At 32.7% G+C, this 13158-nt stretch overlaps 1 protein-coding gene across 4 annotated transcripts in view; it reads left to right on the forward strand.

Moving 5' to 3' along the window:
• The window catches only part of LOC118189049 (ubiquitin C-terminal hydrolase 7-like), a 166462-nt gene that overhangs the window by 99200 nt on the left and 54104 nt on the right, over positions 1-13158 (forward strand). For all 4 annotated transcript variants that reach the window (XM_085824998.1, XM_085824999.1, XM_085824996.1 and 1 more), the window contains exon 25: positions 7674-7741. In XM_085824998.1, coding sequence (XP_085681124.1) covers positions 7674-7741 — 68 coding nt within the window. The remainder of the gene's footprint in view (positions 1-7673; positions 7742-13158) is intronic.

The raw sequence follows: 13158 nt of genomic DNA on the forward strand, positions 1-13158 counted from the left end.
GTTTAGCTGACGCGTACCCAATAATCATTTAAATTTACAATCAATTACAAAATTTCTCGACTTCTCCATAAGTTCAATATTTAAGTTATTTTTTTCACTTATCAGTAAAATTCAGTTTTAGATTCTTGAAGATCTCATACGTGCTTTTAATTATTATGTTAATTTAGCATTGTTTGATATGTTTGCTGTTTGGTGTATATTGGCTAAATTGAAAAAACGCTGAAATTTCTCGTCAAGGAATATGAATTAAATTTCGAAAGGAGAAAGAATTTTTTTTTAGCTAAGTACGGCAGTCACTTAATTACATTTTAATATGGGATCTTCAAAAATTATCCATAAAGCTTCATTTAATCAACTTTCACATCATAAATCATTTTTCTTGTTTACTTAATGATATTAATTTTCCAATCTCGCTCTTCCAAATGCTTTCAAATTTCTAACATCTTTACATTACATTACTATTTTGCTCATCACGTCGTGTTACATTCCTTCCCTTAAAAAATCGTTTGCCTCCTCCCACTAATGAAATTTATTTCCTTGTCATAAAAAATCTGAATAATGCAATAAAAATTATTGTTATTCTTGAATTATACTTTTTTATAGAAACATGGCGGTTATTGTTAGTTTAGCAAATATATTTTATTTTGTTATTAAAAACAATTTAGAAAAGTGAATTTATAAGACCAGCAAAGGTATAAATTATTTGTGACCTCTATAATTTGCAGTTCATGCCACCATTCTTGAGATAAAAATTCTCTAACATTTTATTGACCACGCTTCTCGCTTAAATACTTAGGTTAATGTTTATAGCCCTAAACTAGTGCTTAATGTTGAATTTAGAAGTAAAATATTCTTTAAGGTTTTGTTTTATTCATAACTAAAGCTGCAGAAGGAGGCGGCCACAAACAAAATAGGGCGAAGCAAAGCATGCCAGATCTTGAAAAGTCACCATAATGTGATGCTATAGATTTAACTAGATGAGTCATGTGAATAAATAATATTATGTACTATGTTTTGCAAGTCACGATGTGTAATTTTTGGCGCAAATCTTGCCATTTTACGACTTTATTGGTGACAACATACACATAAAAAGTTTTAGCAAATGTTAGTTGTAAGAATTTTTTTTATTTTGAAGGTATTTGAAGGCAAATTTAATTCATATTCCTTGACGAGAAATTTCAGCGCTTTTTCAATTTAGCCAATATACACCAAACAGCACGATACATATCAAACAATGCTAAATTAACACAATAATTAAAAGCACATATGAGATATTCAAGAATCAAAAACTGAATTTTACTGATAGGTGAAAAAATAACTTAAGTATTGAACTTATGGAGAAGTCGAAAAATTTTGTAATTGATTGTAAATTTAAATGATTATTGGGTACGCGTCAACTAAACGTCACTATCGGCTTAGTCCTGTTGACTAAATGCTTTGACAGTTAACTGTTCCATAGCTAAGTGTCCTGTCGGCTAACTGTCCGTGTCAGCTAAATGTCGTGTCGGCGAAGTGTCCATGTCGGCTAACTGGTGTCAGTTAAGTGTCCCGTCGGCTAAGTGTCCACGACCGGTCTTTGACTACTAGTCTTCATTTTTAGTTTGAATTTGACTGTTCCTGTTTAATTTAATCACCATAAGCAGTAGCTGATTTTGTTAGTATAAGAACATGTTAAGGTCTAAGTCTTTTTAAGTAAGAGGTTTATTTAAATCTTTATCCGACTTTGTAGTTACTTTTAGACATAGCAATAATTTGCTTCAGTCTGTCAGGGGTTTCGGACTATTAAACTTTTATGAGATCAGGTAAAACCTCATAGTTACATAGTCAAGAGATTGACAAGTTAGGAGATAAAAACCCCAGAAACTAGTGGAAATACTGGTTTGCATATTGAAACAAATTTCTAATTGTTAGAAAAGATGCTTAAAGAGAAGGAAATTGATATAAATTACCCAGAATGTCTGGAACGGCTTCATATAAAAAAGTTGCACAAATATCGTTCAAGAATCAATGTCATAAATTACATGTATTTTAAACTGTGACATGTTAATAGATAGTGATTTTAATCTGCTCTTTTAACAAATATTTTTTTAAAAATAAATTTAATAGTGGCCATGTAAATCTATGACTAAGGGTTACTACCTAATTTAATTATTTGTAACTAACTGGTCACCCTTAAAAGTTATCTGTGAATATTAAAGGGACTTATTGCCTTTCATTAATCTTTACCATGATCAAAAGATAAAGCACAAAAACGTAAAACTTAATTCTTTGTATCTAGTGAGACTTAAAATAATACAAAACTACTTATCACCTCTGATGCTTTAGTGGCTTATTGGAACCTTAAAATATATTAACTGGGTTACAACACCAGGAATTCTGCATGAAGTTATGACATTAACTGCGTCAGACAGACAGAGCACAACTAACTTTCAAATCTTGTCAACCGTGCCTACATCAGGCCTTCAGGTTTGTTCTGATCTCTCTAGGCAAGCAGCAGCGGTGGCAGCAGCCAGTCTTCATGCTGATTATGATTTTACTTCTCAGTTTAACCTGTGCCGTTTGATGTAAAAGCTACCTGCTGTTTATTAAACCTTTAAACTGAGCAAGTAGGTGACAAAATGGGACATGAAAAAACAATCAACATAAAGCTGTTAGTAAAATGTAAATAAAATGTAGTAACCTTCTTTCAACTACATCCAACTATTATAAGGGTAAAATATTTAATGCAACCTGATAAATTTTATAAAGTTGATTTTATTCTCAAATTTGTGTTATAATTATGTTTATTAAATTATTTTTAATAATAATGCTTTCTGCTTGAGGATCTATGTTATTCTTAGGATAGTATCACAAAAGTGAAGTTTAGGCATAGCTAATATCTTTATTTGAATTTATTCAGTTCCCATTTGTTGATAGGTTTTTAATTTTCATTAATGGTCCTTAAAAATCCTTAAAAGGACCTAATTTCCATCTGCAGGAATGTGTACGAACCGTGTTTTATTGAGCTGTTGTCGTTTACTTAGTTGCTGTAAAATATTGATTGGATTAGCTTTCTTTGCGCTTTGGATTGTGTTCTATTTAACGTTTTAGTAGTTTAAAATATAGCTGCTGATTATATTGTGTGATATTATACAAATGTCTTTGAGGAAAAATCCTTCATTTTGTTATTTATTCCTGTGATAATACATTTTATTAACTTTTTATCGGATTTGTGCATTCAGTCTGTAACGAACTTGACTGATGGGAGCACCACTGAAAGAAATGTATAGACTTACAGGTGACTATATCGACTATTAAAGGTAATTTTGGAGAAAAAATATCTTTTTTCTTTGTTAGGTTGGAAAATTTTCAGACAACCTACATATACTGTGGTGGCTAAAATTGTGGACACTTTTGGAAATTTTTATGGTTTTGAACTTTGTATGCTTATAGAAAATATTACGTTTCGCAAAATACAAACTTGTATACATCATTTTAAAGAGAATTTATTACTGAATTCAATACAAAACACAATTATTTGCAATACAAAAAAAGTTATATGTACTTTAATATAAATAAACACAATTATGAAGTGGTTTGTAATGTCTAGCTTTACTGGTCATTCACTGTTCTTGTTCTGAGAACCAATCAAATGTTAGTAACTGCCAGTAGAAGCTGACATCATGTTTACACTTGAAACAATTCATTATTTTGCTTTGTTCTGTAGGAGGAGGACCTGTTTCTTATACACTGCAATTACAAGTAGGAATTTTTGTAAAAATTTTTAATATTTAGTCAAGAAGCAATGACATCAAATAAAAGAGTAGATTGAATACCTAGAAAGAGATGTAATATTATTGTGTTACGAGAAAGTGGTCTTTCCTATGCTGAAATTGCAAGACAGGTGGGTGGTTCAGTGACTACATCTGGAGTCCGAAAGTTTTGTTTACGATATCAGGAGACAAGTTCAATAAAAAACAAAGAAGGAAAAGGCCGAAAAAGGTGCACTACATCTATTGATGACAGAAGAATAAAAAGACTATGTCTCCATGATAGAAAAATGTCATCAGCGGCCATCAGAAGTGATCTGAATGATGCTGGTGTTTCTGTCAGTTAAAGAACAATCAGGAGAAGATTAACAGATGTTAGACTGAGAGGTAGAATTCCATGAAAAAAGCCTTATCTTAATTTTCAGGAAAAAAAAAAAAAAAAGACTTCAATGGGCAAAGGGACACATTACTTGGACAGATGATCAGTGGTCACAAGTTATATGGAGTGATGAAACTAAGATATCATTATTTGGTAGTGATGGGCGAAAATATGTAAGACGTAGAATAGGAGAAGAGCTACATCCTGACTGCATTCAAGCATCTGTGAAGAACCCAGTTAGTGGGTTAGTGTTATAATTTGGTCATGCATGTCAGCAGATGATATTGGTCGCCTTCATGTATCGATGGGACACTGAATGCCAGAAAATACATTGACACTATTCTAGAACCAAAACTTCTACCTTCCATGAAAGATCTCTTTCCCAACAATGCTTCGTTTATTTTTCAGCAGGATTTTTCTCCTTGCCACACGGCCCAAATATCGAAAGAGTGGTTTCGTACAAAGAGCATTAAATTGTTGTCATGGCCAGGAAACAGTCCTGACCTCAATCCTATCGAAAATTTGTGGCACCGTTTGAAAACTCTTGTCCGAATGAGGCACCCATCAAATAAAAGGGAACTAATTAAGGCTATAATTGTTTCCTGGCATCATGTAATAACGAAAGAAGAGCTTAAAACTCTTGTCAGCTCAATGAAACGTCGATGTGAAGCTGTAATCAAAAATAAAGGGTACCCTACTAAGTACTGATAACTCACTGCAATCATCACTATCTAATGTATATTGATACCTATTATTGTTTAACTTTTTTTTATATTGCAAATAATTGAATTTTGTTTTTTGTATTAAATTCAGCAATAAATTCTCTTTAAGCATACAAAGTTCAAAAACATAAAAATTTCCAAAAGTGTCTACAATTTTGGCCACCACTGTATACGTATGTAGCAGGTGCCACTTAATGGCAATCATGTATGTCCGTGACTATTTTCATAACATTAACCAAACACTAAAAATAACAATAAGAAAAATAGTTCTTAAACATTACAACAATGAAATTTACTTTACATTACAGTATTAGTATAATAAAAAATTATACATTACAGTGTAAGTATAATAAAAAACATATAAATAAGTACTCATTTTAATTAGGAAAAAGTAGAAGTTTATCAACCACAATGTTCATTTATGTACTTCTCATGAAGTTTCTAGAAATCATTTAACTGATGTAACTCTTAATATATGGAAGGTATTCCATGTTCAAAATAGACATGCAAATGTAAAATTTAAAATTCGGCAAAAAAGCAACCTTAGTTTGGCATAGGGAATTTTTTCAGGGCCAGATCTTGCTATTTTTTGGCAATAAACATATAATCTGGTGAATTCTTGGGAAGCTGTGTATACTATAGCTGCCATGTCTTTTTTTAGTAACAAACCCGGTTTTTGATCACATTACACAGTTTTAATTTTTTTAGTCTTTACTGGAGGAAATGTTTCGTTGCAGTAAATCAAATGTATTAAATTAATGAAAATTAAATAATGCAAATACCATTTCCCCACCCATAGTGGTTTTTAGCATAAATTTTTCTCACTAAATTTTTTGATTGAAGTGTTTATTATTTATTGTCTTAATCTGCTGATGACATTTCTTGAACTTTCTTTGAAGATTCAATCATTGTTACTCCATTAATAATTAATTTTGTTTTATGTAAGTTTATCATATATTACTAAGTTTATTCACACCGTAGTTCATATATTAATTGTCAACTTTATTTTCATCATATTTAAAAGATCTTAGATTAATGAAATCTTTCTTTTCCTGCTCAAGATTTTCTCAGTTAAAGTGACCTTAGCCAAAGATCACAAAGTTCAGAATATCTGACGAAATGATAATGTTTTACATCAGCTTCATATTATAAATAGTTTATTAACCTGAATCATGCATTAAGCAAAAATTTCCGCACAGCATGAAAACCTTCCACAACTGCCAGTTTTCAAAGTTGATAGTTATATGTGTTTGGGTGTATTTTGTTTTATTCGAAACAGTTGTTAAATTTAGTGTTGTAGAATTTAAAAAGTTATGGAGCTTTTGTTTGGAATAAGAAAAATTCCATGTATCCCTGCAGGAAAATTGCTTTTTTTATTATTACAGCCTCATTATTTAAAATGGTACCAAGATTATTGGTAAGTTTTAATTTAAAAAAAGTTAAGAAAACAAATAAATATACTGTTTTCGGCTGTCATGTTTCCTCAATGTGCTTTTCTTCTACTTGTATTTTTGATATTGCATGTCCATGCTTGAATGTGAGGTAAAATAGCTTCTTTCAAAGATAAATATAGATAGAAAATTTTCTTTATCCCTTGGTAAATCAAAAATTGTTGGTGATTTTTTTCTTTAAAAAGAACATGATTGCTTTCTATGAATGCATAGCCTTCTCTGATCTTTTCTCATATTGAGGCACACTCTAAATGACTGTGATTAAGTCTGCCAGCCATTTAATGAGGATTTAGAACAGCGATTCCCAACCTTTTTTTTTTTTTTTTTTGGCCATTAACCCCTTTAAAGAAATGATTTTCTGTGCCCCCTTACATTTTTCTATACAGTATGCAGCATAATCATAATATAAATAATTGCACATAAATAACTTCAAGATAATAATTAAGTTTAAGATATAAGCAGAAGTTAATTTTACAAATATCATAAACAAAATCATATTCTAATTGCCCAAAAATTCGATTTTAATTAGTCTGATTGGTTACATTTGATGTATTGATGAAATCGCTTTATAAGTATGTATTAGGTATAAAATTGCTTAATTTAATTTTTAAATCATCTCATTTAAAAACATTCAACTTGTTTTTTGTTTTCTCTGTTTTGCATTCTTTATATTTTTTAATTGTGTTTTCTTGTGTTCTTGCATTTTACTTTTTTATATTGCATAAAATGTTCCTATTAAAAAAAATATTGATTTAAAAAAATATATCAAATAATTTTAGTGCATTTTTCTGTTGACATTTATTTTAGAATATTTTCCTTATTACATGATATAATTTCATGTCCATAAACAATAAATGATCAGTTTTATTAATAAATTTTTTGTAATCATTGGAATCTTGGTTATGCCAATCAGCTGCTAGCGCGTATTCAGCTGTCATCTCTTTGATAATCATTCATCCCGTTTAAAATTTCATAGACCCCTAGGAGGTCAATGCTGAACTTGCAGTTAATAATAATAAAGAAGTCTTGGAATATTCACAATAATTAGAATCTTTTACATTTCCCTGAGCTGCTTTTGATTGTATAGTGTCATGCAACAATCATATTTTGAATGATGCTGCTCCAGTTTGTAAACATTTCATTGTAATTCTTTATGATTGTTATGTGTTGGCCTACGTTTATTGCGTCTTCGATTATCGATTTTATACTCTGAAAATTACTTCTTTATTATACACTACCACTATAAAAGCATCTGATTCAGAATCGCCATACATGTTATTGCTTTATGTAAAATTATAATACAGATATACAGAATATATGTATTTGCTTTTATATGCAAAAATGTAACAGATATATCAAATTTCAATTACAGATGGCTCATGCTGTTGCTTTGAGGTTAAATGCAGATCCATACAGGCTGCAGTTTTTTAAAGCTCAAAAGTAAGTAAGCATTATTTCACTGTCTGTAATCTAATTTACTGTGGCTTGTATATGCTGTAGTAAATAAATATTGAATGCAGTGTTTTATTGAAATAGATAACTTAGAATACATAGTCAAATCCCAACAACGTTAAAATGACCAAATTTTAATTTAACTTCATGAATTTAATAAAAAGAAATTTACAGTATAACAAAAAAATTAATGAACATATGAAAATATATCAAAAGATGTAAGTAATAAATTAAATCATATTAGTGAACAGTTAGCTATGTGCAACAAATTTCCTGTGCCTTTTCAGATTCATCATGATGAAAGTTATACATAAATTATTTAACATAACTATCATAAGTATAATCGAAATGTTGATAGGTTTCCCATTGTTTTCCAATTTTAAGAACACGTTTGGTGCATCCTGATATCTCAGAATTTGGTGTTAGTGAACTGAAGAAAAGTTTTATATCTTCATTTCAAAATTAGGTGTATGTTTTTTCTAAAGAAAAATTGGTCTAGATGTAGTATGCAATAAAGAACTTTGTTAGCCCTGATGAATATTTAAAACAGTTGAATTGTGCTAGGGGATTTTGAAGCTATTTATATATTCTTAATTATTTGTATTTATTTTAATATTTTAAAATAACATTTTTAATGGTGCCATCTAAGAAGTAACTAATTAAATGTGGTAGATCACATACTATCTCAATACTGAATTTAATTGAAGTGTCATAAAATTTATGTTAGTTATTATGACTATAATAAGTAATGAAAAAATTTCAAAGGACTGTTAAGGGATGGATGCTGTTGATCATAGAATCATATGCTTTGTAAATAATGGGCCATTTATTTTAACGCTGTTGTTATGAATTTCTTTAACTGTTTGCAGACAATTGTGCCATGTATCATGTTGCAGTCAGGAATTCATTCAAGAAAATAGGTAATGTGTAAATGGGGCAAGCAAAAGAAGTTGAATTAGAAGTATTAGAAAATGGTTGTTGAAAATCTGTTTATTCAGAACATTAGAATGGCACTGATAATTGGCATTTCTTGCCCGTTGCAGTTGATATGGTCGCTTTTCTTTTTATCCTCTTTTCTTTAGAATGTAAAAACATTTATTTCTGCAGGAAACAAAAGTTTGGCTTTTCTTTCTAAGCGTTCTTGTACTGTCTGTCATAAGAAAAGCTCTCGCCAGTTAGTCTGCAGCTGTCTGTTGCTGTAGAAACAAGCCTTGACTCGTTTTCTGTAAGGGTGTCTTGAAGATTTACTTTTCAGTTTGCCATCTTGGCGTATTTAAAGATGAATTAGCAACCCTTAGTTCTCCCCATTTGAAATATACTAGTCCTGTTGCTATAGCGACCGCGCTCCGCCAGACACTGTGGCAAGAGCTGTTCTGCTCATAGACAGACAGTAAATGTTCCATCTAGGGTAGATATTACTTCTAAGTTTTTTAATATATTATGTCCCCCCTGTTATTTTCAGGAGAATGTTTTTCATCTATGGAGAAAAATGTTAAGTATAGAAATAGGTAATGAAGTAAAGAGTTATAAAATTTTGCCTCAGTTGTTGCAAGAATCTTTTTATTGTAACAAATGGACAATAATGAAAGTACACTTGGTAGTGAAGTTTAATGGAATAAATCTCTGACTGAAATAAGAAAGTAAATGATGATAGCTTAATAATTGAGAAACAGTTTAAGTAGTTAAGACATGTATACATGAAAGCTAGTTTCCCATAATAAATTATCTGTTTCCTCAATGCATCATATGCAGCTGCATATTAAATATATTTCAGTTCTTATGAGCAGTATTAATTTTCTAAATTCTTAAAGTATGAGTAAGGTAAAATTCATGCTGACATAAGTAGGATAATGAAACAAAAGTACAAAAATAATTTTAAAAATTGTAATTTTTACCCTTTTCTTTAAATTAGGCTTAATGAGAGAATTCTGCTGTCCTGTAAAGTAAAATCATTTGCAACAGTCTCTATCCTTATAACTAGTAGCATTTTTATCATCTATAAAGGGTTCATATGTAAATTGTTTGATACTCACCCCTTAAAATCATTAGCAGTAGACTGAAATAAAAAATTAACTGTGTATGTCATTGCAGAATAATTAGATGAATGTATCATTTAGAATCTTAGCTACCAAGTGATTTATTTAAATTGTGTGTATAGATGGCCATCCCAAAATGTGTTAATCCTTTGGCTGCGGGTACAGAATTAGTAAAATCAGAGAATTTTATTCATATGAAATCATTAACTGGAAATGGACTAATAAATTGAAAGAAAAATAGCAGTTGCAGCATTAATATACGTAGCGTATTCGGAAATTAAGTACCGTTTCATTCTAGCGCCGTCGCAGCGCTGTGGTAGGCGTCCCGCGCATGTGCACTAGTCTTTCTTGTTCACTGACTTTCAATTGTCGCCATTTTGGTTGCTCTATGTTGTGTTTTCAGTTTGCTGTGCACATTCAAAATGTTTAAGACAATTAGTTCTCCCGCTGACTGTGAGATTCGTGCCGTGATTAAATTTTTGAACGCGAGGAATGTTAAACCGGTCGAAATTTATCGTCAAGTGACAGAAGTTTACGGTGAATAAGTGATGGAATGGTGAGAAAGTGGGTAAGAATGTTTAATGCAGGTCGAACAAATGTCCACGACGAGGCTCGGAGTGATCGGCCTTCTGTTGTCACCGATGATTTGGTAAGGAAAGTTGATGGAGCAATTCATGAGAACAGCAGCTTCACTATGACAACTCTTTCAGAGGCATTTCCACAAATTTCACGTACTGTTTTGTTCGAAATTGTGTCTGACCGCTTGAATTATCGCAAACTGTGTTCCCGATGGGTTCCAAAAATGCTCACTGATGTTCACAAAACAAAGCAACTTGGTAGTGCCCTGACATTTCTCACGCGGTACAGTGATGAGGGAGAAAACTTTTTAAACCAAATTGTGACAGGTGATTAAACTTGGGTGTGTCATTTCACACCAGAATCGAAACAACAATCGATGGAGTGGAAACACACTCGTTCTCCGAAAAAACAAAAGTTCAAAGTGACAATGTCATCACAAAAAATCATGTGCACTGTCTTCTGGGATAGGAAAGGCGTTTTGCTTACTGAATTTCTTCCCAGACGTGAAACCATTAATGCGGCACGATATTGTGAGACTTTAACAAAACTAAGGCGTGCCATTCAAAACAAACAAAGAGGAATGCTCAGTAAAGGAATTGTGTTGCTCCATGACAAAGCTCGGCCCCATACTGCTGGTGTCACTCAATCGTTAATTCGACAGTTTCATTGGGATCAGTTCGATCACCCGCCATACAGCCCGGACTTGGCGCCATCCGACTATCACTTGTTCCTGCACATGAAATGCGAGCTTGGTGGCAAGCGCTCTGGATCTGACGATGACATGAAAAATGCTGTGGAGTCGTGGTTATCGAAACTTGCGGGAAGTTTCTTTGATGATGGTATACAAAAACTGGTCACCCGCTATGACAAGTGTTTGATCATTGGTGGAAACTATGTTGAAAAATAGTTTAAGACATGTATTTTCATGTAAAAATGAAATTGGAATCAAAAAAATTGTTTTACTATTTTTTTTTTTTTTTTTCAAAACGGTACTTAGTTTCCGAATACACCTCGTACCATAAAATTTTAATATGGAAATGATAACAATGTTCCCCTCGTTATACTCAGTATGAACAGGCTACTTGCTGCTCAGGGATCCTGCGTTATGCTATGCTTGCTTAACTGTGCTTGGCTTTAATGTGTGTATTGACAGTTTTTGAATGTTTTCAACATGTTAGAAATTAAATTTTTGTAAACGTTTTTACTTCCTTCTCCAGAGTAAAGGAAATATTGGAATCATGACAAATTTTGGGTATCATGTTTCAACAAAAATATCCATTCGGACTGCTCACGAATTTATTTGAACCATGTTTTTACTCGACATCTGTATGTGCGGACAGAATAAAGGCTGCTTTTTTCCAAAATGGATTCAGAAAGGATTCTTTCACGACATCTATATGCATAGATCTTGCATAACTCAAGAACAAGTAGTCTTAGAATGCTGACATTTTGTAAGATGTCAACATTTTAGAAAAAGAGTCCTTTATTGTGTCCGCATGTACAGATGTCACGGAAAAACATGGTTCAAATAGATTTGTGAGCAGTCAGAATAGATATTTTCGTGGAAATATAATACCCAAAATTTTTCAAGATTACATTACTTCCTTTATTTCGGACAAGGAAGTAAAAAAAGTTACAAAAATTTAGTTTACAATATGTTTCAAAATTAACATCCCAAAACTGTCAATACACACATTATAGCCAAGCATACTTAGCCTTCTGACCACGGGATCCCTGAACAATGAATTCCCTGTTTGTACTGAGAATTATGAAGGGAAACATTAACATGCAGTTCTGCACCTCCCTTTTTGGTTGCAGTCAGGTGCAGCAAATTTATACAAATATATTGTTACGTTTTTCTTCTGACACCAGTTGTTTCATTACTTTCTTCTTTCACGTTCGTACGGGTTTAGAGTGAATAATGATGACACTACTTGATGAAGTATCCAAACACACTTTATTAGCCAGTATTATCAGGACAGTTCCAAAACACGTTTACAGTCGTCAAAGTCTACTGTACACCCGCTGGAACAATCAACACAGCCTTCAGGTTATCAGGCTATCACAGTGGAGACAGCGTCACTGCAAAGCACTGGAGTACAACTTCTGACTCTGCTTGGTCGTTCTCGGAACTCCACGTATTCTCGAGACTCTCCACGTGACAACTTGCAATGCACCACGGCTCCCGACTCTTCGGTTCAGTCGTTGCCAGAGCTCAATACGCTCTCTCGATGATGCACTAACCGCAATACACTAAGAGACTCCTTCGGTGAACTCAACGACACACTCGACACTCGCTGCCCAGCTGTCAATTCGATCTACTCCGCAGGGATTGACTCGATAGACGAGACACCAACTCAATACCGACTAACTCGCACTCTAGACGAGGCACACACGCCTTCTCGATGAGGTAAACTGACTGCGGAACAGCAGGTTTATATAGCTGTCGGCTTGTGTTCGAGAACATTCTGGGCTAAACTGGTAAGAATTCGTTCCAGAAGGTTCTCCATCAGTCCATGGCATATCGCCACTTTTGTCGCCAAATGGGTGATTTCTTGCCAAATATAGCAACACTGCATTCTCATTCTATTTTATGGCAACTCTAAATCTGTTTTGTGGGGAAGCTATCTCACCGTGCCTGTGCATTTCGTAACAATATGTATATGTGCACTCAGAAGGATTCAAGCCTCAATCATGAAACTCGGCAGGAATGCAGTCTGGTAAGAGATTTGCAAATGATTTAAATTTCAACGCCAATGAGACAAGGGTAAGCGTGTTATGTGCATATGA

This window comes from Stegodyphus dumicola, chromosome 10 (assembly GCF_044657685.1).
Source record: "Stegodyphus dumicola isolate Sdum_Otavi_A_Nest chromosome 10, ASM4465768v1".
NCBI lineage: Eukaryota > Metazoa > Arthropoda > Arachnida > Araneae > Eresidae > Stegodyphus > Stegodyphus dumicola.